This window comes from Anopheles coustani, chromosome 2 (genome assembly GCF_943734705.1).
Source record: "Anopheles coustani chromosome 2, idAnoCousDA_361_x.2, whole genome shotgun sequence".
NCBI lineage: Eukaryota > Metazoa > Arthropoda > Insecta > Diptera > Culicidae > Anopheles > Anopheles coustani.
The window spans coordinates 26,929,212-26,942,135 of NC_071289.1; the positions used below are offsets into that span (position 1 = coordinate 26,929,212).

The following is a 12,924-nucleotide window of genomic DNA, read 5'->3' on the forward strand; positions in this document are numbered from 1 at the left end:
GTGCTGGAGGCGGGAGGGGTTGATGAAGGAATTGGGATGCACTTATCATAATCAGACAAGTTTTCGTGTCGTTGATCGTAAATCGTAACGCTTATCGCGACCGATTCGACTGTGCACCCCCGCGATCCCGGGGCAGCATCTTCGGTCTTTGATGGGGCCCGGATTAATATCTAAATGGGCGCTATTTTCTGATTAATACATTAAAGTGCACCCGAAAACCCCCGTAGGAAATCGAACGATTTTCCTAATGTATTGGATTCCAAAGGGAAGCAAAAACAAAGGAAAAATCTTTCAACGAAAATTGTCTGTTATACTGATCCGCTCCGGAAGGAAAACACTCCCTTGGTGGCTAAAATAGCCTTCACAGCGTCTCGCTGGTGCGTCCATTTTTCGACCGCTTTTCTTAAAGTTAATCAGTGTCCTATCGGTTTCCATGCAAATAACTTCCAACGATACCTTTCGGGCCCTCCGGGGCACGTTTAACTCTTTAAGCTGATAACAACCGTCCACTGGGACGCAAGCGCTCCCTTGGATCGTCCTATCGGAATATGGAGAAGAAACCAAGCCTAACAAGATTCATTTTTCGCTACCGCCCCCCCAGGGCTAGAGGGACAATCGAAGAAAAATATCAACACAGCAGAGCACTGTGGCAGGTGGGGGGGGTAGAACTTTATCATCAAATCCTCATCCATCCTCAAGGAAAAGAAGCTTCTTCTCATGGTCTCGTTGTTGATCAGCTCGCTTCCGTAACCCGAAATCCCACACGACATCGAGCCTCCCATTCTGGGGGACCGGTTCAGCCGGTCACCGTAGGCAATAGAATTTATTAAATTTGTTTTCCATATGCTGGGAAATTCAATGGACAATAAACGAGTGGCACACAGTCCGGGACACGTCTTAACCCTCGAGACTCTACTTCACCAGACCGAACATGGCTCGGAAGGAAAGGGAAGAGTTTTTTGACGGGGTGGAGTGCAATAGGGAACCTTTTCGATAATCTGATTACAGGGAAAAAATCGAACGCTTCAGCGAAAAGGATAGGATACCGACGGCACCGTTTTCCCTTTCGGGTCCTTCGCAATGTTTCGGTGAACCGACACCGTCTCAGGCACGCCGAACCGTGGGTGTGTTGGTTGGGCAATGAATCTTCTCCCGAGTGGAGTGACTTGTTGAGTCTTCCACATGGAACCGATCCCGATGATGCCGAGGTTTCGAACCCCGGTTCAACCAGATTCACCCCCGCCTGAAGGAAACGAAGGGGGGGGGGGGGGGGGTTGCTTTCTTCTCGTTCGAGCGTTCTACCACATGGGAAACCGGATCCGGAATGATTATATCGATACCGGAGAGTCTGGCCGGCTGGAAAAGCCCCGTCTGCGTGCTGGGTTTGTGATTGGGGTTGGGCGTTTCCCTCCCTTTATTCCATCGGGATACAATCCTGCACCAAGCGGGAAAAGGAGAATGTTTTCTCTGGCCAGCGCACGAACATCTATTTATTTATGAACCACAAAACCGAACCATCCCTGTCATATTGCTGCAATCTTTTTTTTCCCCTTCTCGAACGTTAGGTTCGATTTTCGATGCCTGCGTGAGAAAAGCACTTTGCTTCTGGGGAAACCATAGAAATAATAAACAGTGAACCATTCCCGTGGGTAGCGAAGACGTCGGTGAAGGCGTTAGTGTTTAGGCGCAACGTCGAGAGCTTTGGATTTGTTCCATCTGTGGCAAACAAACACAGAAAAATATACCAAACCCCAACTATCGACTAGTTTGGGTGAAGGCAGTACGAGAAGGAGGGATAAAGTTCGGGCCCAAGTGGAAATGCTATCATCTTCAGACGTCCAAACACACACCCACACCAACGGCACTCATTGCAAATCGGTAGAGCAAATTGAATAAACATCGTTATTTATGGTAATCTTGAGTGGCGCACAATTTTTTCCCCATTTTCCGCCCCATTATTTTGCCATGCTTTATATTTAGTACGCCCAACTATCTTCCGCTATGGAGTATCGTTTGTATAAAGCGATAACGATGTTTGCTCGTATGGTATTGTCATCGTTAAGGATAAATTAGTGAATGGAAAACAAAACACTACAGCCATATTTGTTTAACAGAAAAATAATCAAATCGACAGATACATAAACACATTAAAAAAATAGTTAACATAGAACTTGGATATACAACTGAAAACGGTGAACTGAGAAATTTCGGTTTGAACTTTCACATTCCTGGCTCGTCTGGTTCAATAACACAAGTTGTAAATAATTCAATCAAATGGCATCCGCTCTAATGAAGCAAGCAGTTACATTCAATACACGCCCAATACATCATTCTAACCGTGGCGTTCTGCTCAATTGGGCAACAAATCACCGCTAAGTCGTACCATTTTCTCCTCCACGAGCTCCAAAAAAAAAAAAATAGACGGCACGGAAACAAAACGGAAAGCGAGCACCGCCGGCGCAACACAAAAATAAAGTTTAATTTGTTGCACGTTTTTCCCGGTGCCAAAAACGAGCGCCAACTTTCTTCCCACGCCATGGCGCTGGAAAATTTGTTCGTTCCACGTCATGGTGCCCGCACTTTCCACGCGTTTCCACACCAACGGATGCTTGGCGCTCGCAATTCCCCCCGTGGTGGTGTGGCGCACGTGTGGATTTTTCCTCCGATTTTCCCACCACCTCACACGTTCCGCAGACGTTTCTTTACACGACCGGAAAAGTTCTTTGGCCTAAGAAACACGAAATTGGGCTTCGCCTTTGCTTTGCGCCGCTGTCATTTACGGTATTGAATATTTTTCAATTCTCCCCAAGCGCAAAACTCCGCTTAAAGGCCATCGAACTTCGCACTGGAGCACAATTTACGGACCGAGCCTGAGAAGGGTCGTCAGCCGGCCCCTTGAGTGCATTGTTATGCGGAACTGCATTTCTTTGGCATTTATTTCGCCTCGGCCCGTTTCGCATCGTTACCTTCGTTAGGGCGATTGCAATCGAGCATCTCCCAGGGTCGAGAGCTTTTGGGTTGCATTACCGTCCACGCTTGAGCTCCGCTGGCCGTGTTATCTGCATTGCAAGTGCACCAGTATAAACAAACTCACTGGGGCAGTCTCTCTCGCTCTCTCTCTCTGTTCCGACGAAAGTCACAATTTTGTCGTCTCTTTAAGGAAGTGAAAAACAAAAAATAAAAGGACATCTTCTGCCAAAGAAACCGACAGTGGCAATGCCGGGCAGGGGTTTGTAGAACCCCATTAAACCGTCTCGTTCGTGTGAATAAACGAAGGGATAAAGGACAATCTTCGCGTACGATGTGCACATACACTCACACACACATACACGAGGGGCTTTCAATGGGCCATCGGCAGCGTTGGCTCGTGCACAAAGCCAAATAAATCCTTTCCTTATCCGGTCGTCCGGTAGCTACCGGGGTGGGTTTTTTTGGGGCCACTCTAGACTCTCCTCGAGTGTGGCAAGCAGTGGAACATCATGCGGAGGGAGATGGGGAGACTTTTCCACCCAAGACCACCCCATATCCTAACGAGCGACTCCAGTGTGCTGGGTGCGGCTGACGTTCGGAACTTTCTTCGCTACAGCCCCCGGGTTGGTCCTGATTCTGAGAACGAACTCCGACTACCTCTTACTGTACCCTCTTGAGCACTAAGGCCGGCACTTCTCGCTTCTACCCGGAAGGCAGCATTACGCCTTCGCTTAGCCGCTTTCGGGAGGCACTCGTAGGGCCAGGATTAAGCTAAGGAACCCCGTTTGCCAGCAGCGAGACCACACCAGACATCTTGACCTCCATCTCGCCGCTTTACGTAAGCCCGCCGCCCGGATGTAAACGATTTCTTTCAATCAGCGCCAATAGAATGAGATTTACGACTGCGAGGTGGGTTGGGGATTTGGCTGCAAGAAATCACACCAAATTGTCCGCTTCCGATGGGTTTTGCAAATCCTCGGATCAGGCTGGAATCGGCCGCGCGACCGCGATATGTATGGCGTGATTCTCACAAATCGGCTAATACAGACGGATGATCGGAGACGGCAGTGAAAGAGGCATTGATTCTAATGATCAAATTCTGATTTATCAGTATTTTAATGATGTATGAATTGAATGTTGTACGAAGGAAATATCGATTGCACTGGAGATGGAAAGCCGAAACCGGTTTGACAAAAACTTATCCATTTAAACCCAGCCCATCGTCCTGCTTTGGCTTCCTTTGCCAGCCAAATCAATATTCCAACCTGATGGAAGAAATAAGCGTCAGCAAAACTGCCATCGGTAATTGTGCATTCTATTAGTTTCCGTTACAGTGCAATCGCCCGGGTAAACAATCCCATTGATGCAACAAAATAGAACGATCACAATTCCCGGAGTCGTACCGTTCGCCCATTTCCGATCAAATGGCTACTCGTGTAATCTAAAACTCAAACGAGAGCTGTAAGCAAGTTTCGATGGAGCCAAGGTCCAAGGTTCTAAAAGGAAGCTATCAAATAAACCCAAGTCTAAATCGAACTCCCAGATCGTGGCTAAAAGGATTTAGATTCTTTGCGAATCAACTTCCAAAGACACGATGATGATGATGCATCGGAGGACTAGCTTCGTTAGTTGATTTTTCTCCAGCCAAAAAAAAACCATACCTGCACCAAGTTGCAACAAAAGTTGTTGTGGGTGAACTTTTTCCGAGCGGGGAAAAACACATCGGAGCGGACCGTTCGTACATGTGTTCGATTTTATTGAATTGGGAATAGAAGGGAACCCTCGGCCGGGATAAGGTATCGTCGAGCAAAGACAATAATAATCATGATGCACAGCTTCAGCTCGCATTCCACGAACCCCCTGGATCCAAGGGCAGACGTCCTTAATGCCCCTCAGAGTCTAGCAGTTCAACTCCTAGCATAACGGTCCAAGGAATGACGAGGAAACCCAAATTCCTGGAGACACCTCCCGGGAAACGCCCCGGCGGCAGTGGTGATATAATCGGAAAATATTTGCCCACCGGCATCCAATGAATGTGCCTGTGTACGTATGGGTCTGCTGCCCGAAAGACAAGCAACCGGAATAATGGTTCCGTGTGGGAGGAAAATGGACATCCCTTTTGTGTAGGAAGTAAACAACTCCTACAGTGCATACCACCTTGCAGCCCGTTTCTAGGTCACAGTCCCTTGATCGGTTGTAAAACAAACTCTTTCGACAACATCCTTCCAGGAGCAGGAAGAAAGTCGGGAAGGATCCGAAAGGGGGTTGCAGAGGAAAGGAGAAAAAGTTTTCCAATATTCAATCGCAATGGTCCACCGGCATCGACGACATGATCTATTGATTTTAAAGTTTTACAACTCGTTCCAGCGTTGGTCTATTGCGACGTTTCTATTTCTATTGTTCCCCCTGGTCATCGCACGGAGCACTAGTTTGAGGACGGTGAGGAAAAGTGCTGCTTTAAAATGTTGCCCCGTCGATCAATCGCTGCGATTTTCCGTTCTTTCCGCCCAGTTTGACCAAATAAAAAGCCGACATTTCCTTGAACTGGATGAACGTGGATGATGCAGTGAATGCAACAAACTTGTATCGATAAGCTTTAGTTTTTCTACCAAAACTTTTGCACGTTGAGGTACGCTTAATTTTCTTTCTAGTTCAGCCGAACTGCAGGAATTCGATAGAATTTCGTTTACTTACTTCTAAACTTTCCCCAGCATTTGCACCTTCATTTTCCATTGCAAACTGATACGAAGTACTACGGCGAAAGCAAACAAAACCATACGTCAACCGACTTGCCAATACTAAGCTAATCCAGATTAGTGTTGGCAAAGTTTTCTAACATTTTAATTGGAAAAGCTTTGCACTAAACCCCTAGACCACAGGGTAAAAGATTTATATTTTTGTATAGTTGACCACGAATGAAATGGAGTTTTTGTTGAATGAACTTCTTTGATACTTTAAACAAGATACACGAAAAAGTTTTCAGTAGTTTCATGTACAAGAAAACCCACAGGAAAACTTATAAAAGCTTCCCAATTTTGAAGAATACGGTGGAGGTAAGTTTTTCCACCTTTTACTCAAATGATACTCGAGTGAAAACTTTGTTTAACTCAAGTTTGATTTCTTTTTCACAAAATAAACATGATTCAAATCAATGAATGTTTGATTTCTTTTCTATAAACTAGTTAACAAACATATGTTCTAGTTATATTCCAGATGTGTTTTTTAAGGTTTTATGCCATTCAAACTTTTCTCCAAATATCTTCTTCATATTATTATGTGGACAAAATTAGTTAAATAATTATCTAAACATAATGAGTGGGCCAAGATTTTTTTTAATGATTTGAAAATTATAAATTATTTTTTCATGATTATCTATGTATTATTAAATCAAAGGTTCCGTTCAGTAACTACTGTTGATAAATTTCCACTTAAAGTATGACCATAACTAAATTGAACCAAAGAAAGCGCGCTACTGTGGCGTCTCTAGTAGCGTCAGCCGGAAACTAATATTTTTAGTAGTATTAGTAAACAATAACAATGAAGTTGTGAAAGTTTCAGACCTGTACTATTTTTTTTCGCGAAATGCCGAATAATGGAAATTGATCGACCGAAAATAGCTCCGCACAAATCACTGGAGCGCCGGTGGACAGATTGACAAGGCCTGGAATCCATAATAAAAGCAAAGAAAAATCAAAAGTATTTTTCTTTTGCACTGTTATACACAAGGTTAGTTTTAAAAATAGGTTTTTACTATTTACATGTTCCCTGTTCCTATAAATTCACATGAAGTATTTTGCTGAATTTTCGACCTGCCATTATTACAAGGTGGTCTTGGAGTGGTACTGGACCAATAAGATCCACTTGGTACCAAAACCAAATTTCCCAGAGTTTCACCCCATCGAAAAACTCTGGGCAATCACAAAACTTCATTTTAGACGAAGTGTTGAAACAGTTAGAGATGTTCTTGGCAAGAAGAAGTGAACGGACGTTGCAAAAACGGTGTCCCTTTCCACGATACGAGCGCTAATGCAGGAACCAAAACACAAAATACGTGAATTTATAAGAACAGTGAACACTAGAATACTGAAAACCTATTTTTATAACAATCGTTATGCATAATTGTACAAAAGATAAATACTTGTCATTTTTATTGTTTTTTTTTTATGGGTTCCCGGCTTATTCAATTTGCTCAATTGCCTTGGTTTTCCAGTTATTTGTGCGGAGCTATTTTTGGTCGATCAATTTCCATTATACGGCATTTAGCGAAAAAAAATAGTACAGGTCTGAAACTTTCACAACTTCATTGTTATTGTTTACTAATACTACTAAAAATATTAGTTTCCGGCTGACGCCACTAGAGGCGCCACAGTAGCGCGCTTTCTTTGGTTCAATTTAGTTATGGTCATACTTTATCAACGAGCCACATCAAACAACCCACACACTCCCACCCACTTGCCACAAGCTTCATCCGTGTCAGCACATTTCCCTCTTTAAAATTCAATCGAACCGAAATCGTATCGGTTAGCTGACCAAGAAAAAACGAAACGTTCGCTCCGAGCAGATGCTCCCCGTCATTCCATCGGGTCTTGTCATTTTCCTCGTTTGATGTCTTACTTCGTCTGGCAAAATGGCTTCATCACCATCATCATGATCATCATCGAAACTAGTGTCAGTAAAGCATCCTTTTCATCATTTTCCAGCTGCTCGAGCTCGGGCTGCTCGTTGGGCAAGGCTGAACTGAAGTGTGATGATCTCCCCCGGAATGCTCGAAATCTGTGCCCAATTTGTTCCGCATTCCACTTTTCTATCATTCGCATCATCATGGTAACCGTTTTTCTCCCAGGTTCCGAACCAGTGTTGCCAGCTGGTAAATTGCCTCCACGATCCACTCGCCATTCTCCTGCCATCGTCATCTAATAAGCACTGGATTGCTACTCGTGAATATTAGACATTCCCTCTGCTGTGGTAGTTTAACCCTTCGCTCCAAACCCCCCCACCACTGTTTCGTCAAAACATGCGGGGTGGGATTTGTCCCAACCGAACCTCACCATTGCCCCACGGGAGCAGGAAAGGTTGGTGAAAATCAGCGTTCGATCGGTATTGGAAAATGCGCTGCTAAAGGAAATTGTTTTCCATTCCCAACCCGGCACGGGTTAAAAAAAAAGCTAACCCAACACAAAACCGATCGACCGTTCGAAACGGCGCACATCCTCGCTTGCTCATTGATCTTTCCCGGGGGGGTGGAAATTCTCCACCGAACTGGTGTGTGATAGAAAGAATGCACTCAACCCGGAATAGTTCGAACCCCATCGACCGAACGGATGATGCTGAACAAGTGTCAATCTGGAACCACCTGCTTCCTTCATTTCCGCAGCAACAGAGTTCGATGCTGCACAGTCGGTTCCCGGCAAGCAACAAGCGTCAGGGGAGATACTTTCTGCAAATACATTCGGCAAGCTCTTCGCAAACATACACCTGCATCCATACATCCACCTTCCATCAAAAAGGGGAAGAAATCCTATCAAAGCGGGATACCGATTGGGAGAAAAGGGGAAAAGCCAAAGCAGTAGTTCCGAACACAATTTGGGATATTCAAATAAGCATTCAACTTCTTCCACTCCGTACGTGAAGCGAGAAATTTCATCCATCGAACAATGTTAATCCTTGCCCACTAGGATTTTTCCGAACACCGACGAAAAGGCGGAATACCAAGGTGGGAAAGGCCGGAAGAAAATTATCATCCTGTCGGGAACGGTGCCCTGGAAAAACACCTCCTCGGGGTTGGGGCTCGAGCCCCCGAGTCAGATGCTGACGATTATGGACTCTTTCATCCTACCCAATCGTCGTATTCGATTTTCCGCATTTTCTTCCCATTCCCGATTTTTTTTTGTTCTGTTCGATGCTTAACTGTTGTTCTCCAGCTTTTCACGTGGTGCTCTTTTTTCTTTCCCTTTTTCCACACATCCAGGATCGGGCTGCTCTACCGGACGGGGTTGCTGTTCGTGTCGAACGTACTTTGCCACACGTTCTACCTGGTGTACGTCAACACCGACGGCCAGCCGTCGGGAGGTTATCTGTTCGGTGGCAACAGTATAGCGCTGGTAAGTAGACGAGGGAGAATCATAAAAATGTTCACGCAGTTATCGGGTGGATTTTCCTTTCCGTAACGGGTTCGTTCTCGCTCTACCGAAATCGAATTATTCTGTACGTTCATTTTTGTGCCCCATTCCCCTCGAGTTGCGGAACCGACCGGATGAATACATATCCAAACGGAAAAGTCATTGAAACGCTTCGGCGATGTCTGAAGTTGTACCGAGCAATTGACGTAAATTCTGATTGCTTCAGTTGTTTGGGTCTTTTTGGGCTATTAAAAGCATCTTTTTCGATACACTGTCTATTTTAATGCTTTGATGATTTCCTTCGTTTCATTTTCTTCTGCACTATGAGTAATGTAATTGAAATGTTTCATGGGATTTTCTAATATTTTCTTAAATTAACGTGATGTTAATTGAATTATTTCCTTAGATTGTTTCATACAGTCATTAAGAAACATAACAAAAATACATCAAACAAATATGTTTGCATTACTCTTTACACAAAGAACTCTTTTCTTGGGTGTTCTCTTCCTGACGGAAATGAAAGAAAAACATCAAGAGCCAAGAACGGCCCCCTCTGTAATCCGATTCACGTAGGATCGAACTCCATCACGTTGGCAGACAACAACAATCAACAGAATTATGAATTATTCACCCTTCTGATTTCCCAACGTCCTCGTCCTTCCCCATGGCACGGAGGGGAATTTGTTCCGTTCCGGTGTCGGTATCCATTTTTCCTCCGCGGACATGGTCGTAAATGGAAAATTCATACACTTGCTCTTGAAGGTGATGTTGCTGGTCGGTGCTGGCTTGGGTGTTCCCACGGGACACCGGACTACCGGATCCATGTGAACCGCGGTTGCCGAACCGTGCGAGAGAGCCTTACGTACTTTAGTACAGAGCGCAACTTGCGTGCCCGTGTCCGATACTTCTTTTGCTTTTTGCTGCTCTAGCCATCCCGTTGAAAGGAAATTTTCCGGTTTCGACAATAAAATAAAGGAAAAACCCACCAAAACCTTCAAGCACGGAAAGCGAACACGGGAAACAGTGGCAATGAAAAATTCGATTTGTGCATCCCTTTTCCCACCCGCACGCACCCATTCCTGGGACCGTTTGGCCAGTGTCTGTGTTTTCCTCGTGGCATCACGTTTGCTTTCCTGGTTCCCCTCCAAGCTATTGGGCAAAATCTTTTCGACAAACGTGAGCCGGCACTTTTTCCTCTCCGAAAGGCGAATGGCAAGAAGCAGACCGAAAAAACAAACGGAACATCAGCTTCGCCTGGTGTACGTACAGTCGAGAAGGTGCTGCCAGCGCTTGGCAACCGATTGTTTGAACCATCGCAAAAATCATTTCCACCCGATACGCTTCTCAAGAACGGGAAGATCAAGCTAACATTTCCCATGAGGAATAGATTCCATTTCCTACCATCGATCGAAAGCAGGTCCGTAGGTTCGCTCATGGGACACATAACAATCAGTGCCACTGCCAGCAACGGGCTGCTTGGGGTTTCCCGATTGTTTTTTTTTACTATTTTGCGATGAAATCTTCATACACTAGTTGCAACCGCTACTGTGCCATTCAATGATCAACCCGCTCGGATTGCATTCTCCTTCCCTGCATAGGAGTTTAAAAGGAAAATCTCTACCATTGCCTAGGTTTCCGTCCCATCAAGTTCCTGGCACCTGGAAAAAACCCCATAGGGAATAATGATGGTCTCGAAAAATCTCGATCGTTTTTTAAACCGGGAAGTACTTCAATCGCATACGTTTTTTTTGCCCCCGCCTACCCAAAGCCATTCTCTTATCCCCGACTTCCGGTGCTCTCGCTTTGTTTAACGCCATTTTAAGAATGTCGATTTTCCCCCTTGAGCCAGTTGGGGAGTAAAAAAGGAGACCCCACCAGATCGGTTATCGTGTCGGTACCATAAAATGGGTATTACCGGTAAAATGCCACACGTGCACACCATTTTTAAGCAGCACACTACTGTTGTCGTAAAAGTGTGCCAGCGGAAGTGGTGAGACAACATTACCAATCGCCACTACAACCATTTGCACGTGCTCGGACGCCATAAAGATAGACTACCTTCGGGGCAATATTCCTACAATCAAGTTACATTTTCGGTGCTTTCTTGAGAAAGCGCTTAAGTATGAAACGAGTTTTCGATGAAAATGTCTGCTGCCAAATGTTGTTTAAAACATTGCTCGAAGTAAGTATTCCGTATAGTAACAACACCGAGTGTATTTCGTTTATTTCAAGTGATTTTAGTGAAGTAATTGGAATTATGAAACAGTATTTAATGTAGTAACCACTGTAACGTGTCGAGGGACTGAAAATATGTATTTAAAATTTTGTTATGATTATTATAATGTTTAAAAAAATATTTCCTTCTATGTATCGTAACGTGTTGATTAGTTTACTACACAAAAAATATTTTCAAATTAAAACATACTGCAATCACCTTTGGTCAAAAACAGTGATCATGTCTATAAACTTGAAAATTCTGAAATAGAAGGCACATGTTACTTACTTCCATTTTTTGAAACTAAAATTTTTGAAACTTGAAAATACGGAAATATGAGGCACATGTTGTATACTTTTACTTTTTGCAACTCACGACAAAATAAACCTCTGTTACCAAGCAAGAATCAGGTTGGATTGAACGTTTTAACGAGCGTAAAGCACCGAAAAAAGCGCTTCAAGAACGGACGATATGAAAATAAGAACACGCCTCTTAACAAAGGTAATAACGATTCGCAAGCTTCATTGAAAACCGTAACGCATGTTGGCCATGTAGTGACCATCCCATGCTCGTAGATTTTTTTTTTCCGGCCTCGTCCATTAATGAGCTCCCAAGAGCAATGTTTCATTTCCTGTGCAGAGGAATCATATCCCTCCAGGTAGTGTCCGTTCAGATGTCTAACGACATCATCATCTTCATTGAAAGACCAAACCCATCCTTACGGCCGTGCTTGTTACGCCAACAACGTTGGCACGATTTAATGAGTGACACCGATGCCGTGAAGTTAATGACTTCATTTGCGTCGCCACACGCAAGTACTTAGTATCGGTAGCATAACTCTCGAGGCCTTATGTTGGGTGGAACGGGAATCGGGAGCTAAATAAATCTGTTCCGTATCGTCTCGTGGGACAAAGAAGTAGTAGCAGTAGTACTAATTGAGTCGCGTCATCTCTCCATTCCCAATCAGCAGTTTCAGACACGGAAAAGTGAAAAAGAAATCGACACACCGCAAAGTTCGTGGTATCGTTCGTTGAGATACTGCCATTTTTTCGTGTACAAACTCATGCTCCATTGGGGCCTCGTTGGTCCTAGGGATGGTGAAGTGCACACGGTTTGATCCGCTGGTCAAACGCGATACGTGACATTGGCCCGTTACCGAATGGCGCCCCATCCGGTCGATGAAGGAAATGAAGTTGGGTCCGATGGACTAGCGATCTGTTATTGACCGCCCTATCCGTTCGAGGGCCGTGCTAGATTGATTTGCTGTGTGTACCTGTGGTCAGCCAGGACAAAGCGTTCAGCAGGTCAAATCCTGGAGGCCCTCGCACGGTCGTGTAAATTCGAACGACGACTAATGATGAAGTTGAGTCGATGAGTTTGTTGGAATTGGCATTCGAGTATCGGGGCCTGTTCGTTATGGCTGTTAAACTAATTGGAAATTGATTAATTTTAGTGAGTCTCAGTTTCATTTTCGAGATTGCTTTTGAATATTGTTTTTCAAAGAACTTCATACCAACCAGTGTAATCAGTGCGCGAAAATTCATTTCCCTCGTGTTTCCGACGTGGGTTCAAATTTCCACGCGGAAAGTAATTTTGACGTTTGATTATACAGTGTGCCAT

The 12,924-nt window shown here is 44.5% G+C and overlaps 1 protein-coding gene across 1 annotated transcript in view; it reads left to right on the forward strand.

Moving 5' to 3' along the window:
- The window catches only part of LOC131264165 (uncharacterized), a 109,974-nt gene that overhangs the window by 94,204 nt on the left and 2,846 nt on the right, over nt 1-12,924 (forward strand). Inside the window, exon 20 of the mRNA XM_058266453.1 lies at nt 8,939-9,071. Within this exon, the coding sequence (XP_058122436.1) occupies nt 8,939-9,071 (133 nt within the window). The remainder of the gene's footprint in view (nt 1-8,938; nt 9,072-12,924) is intronic.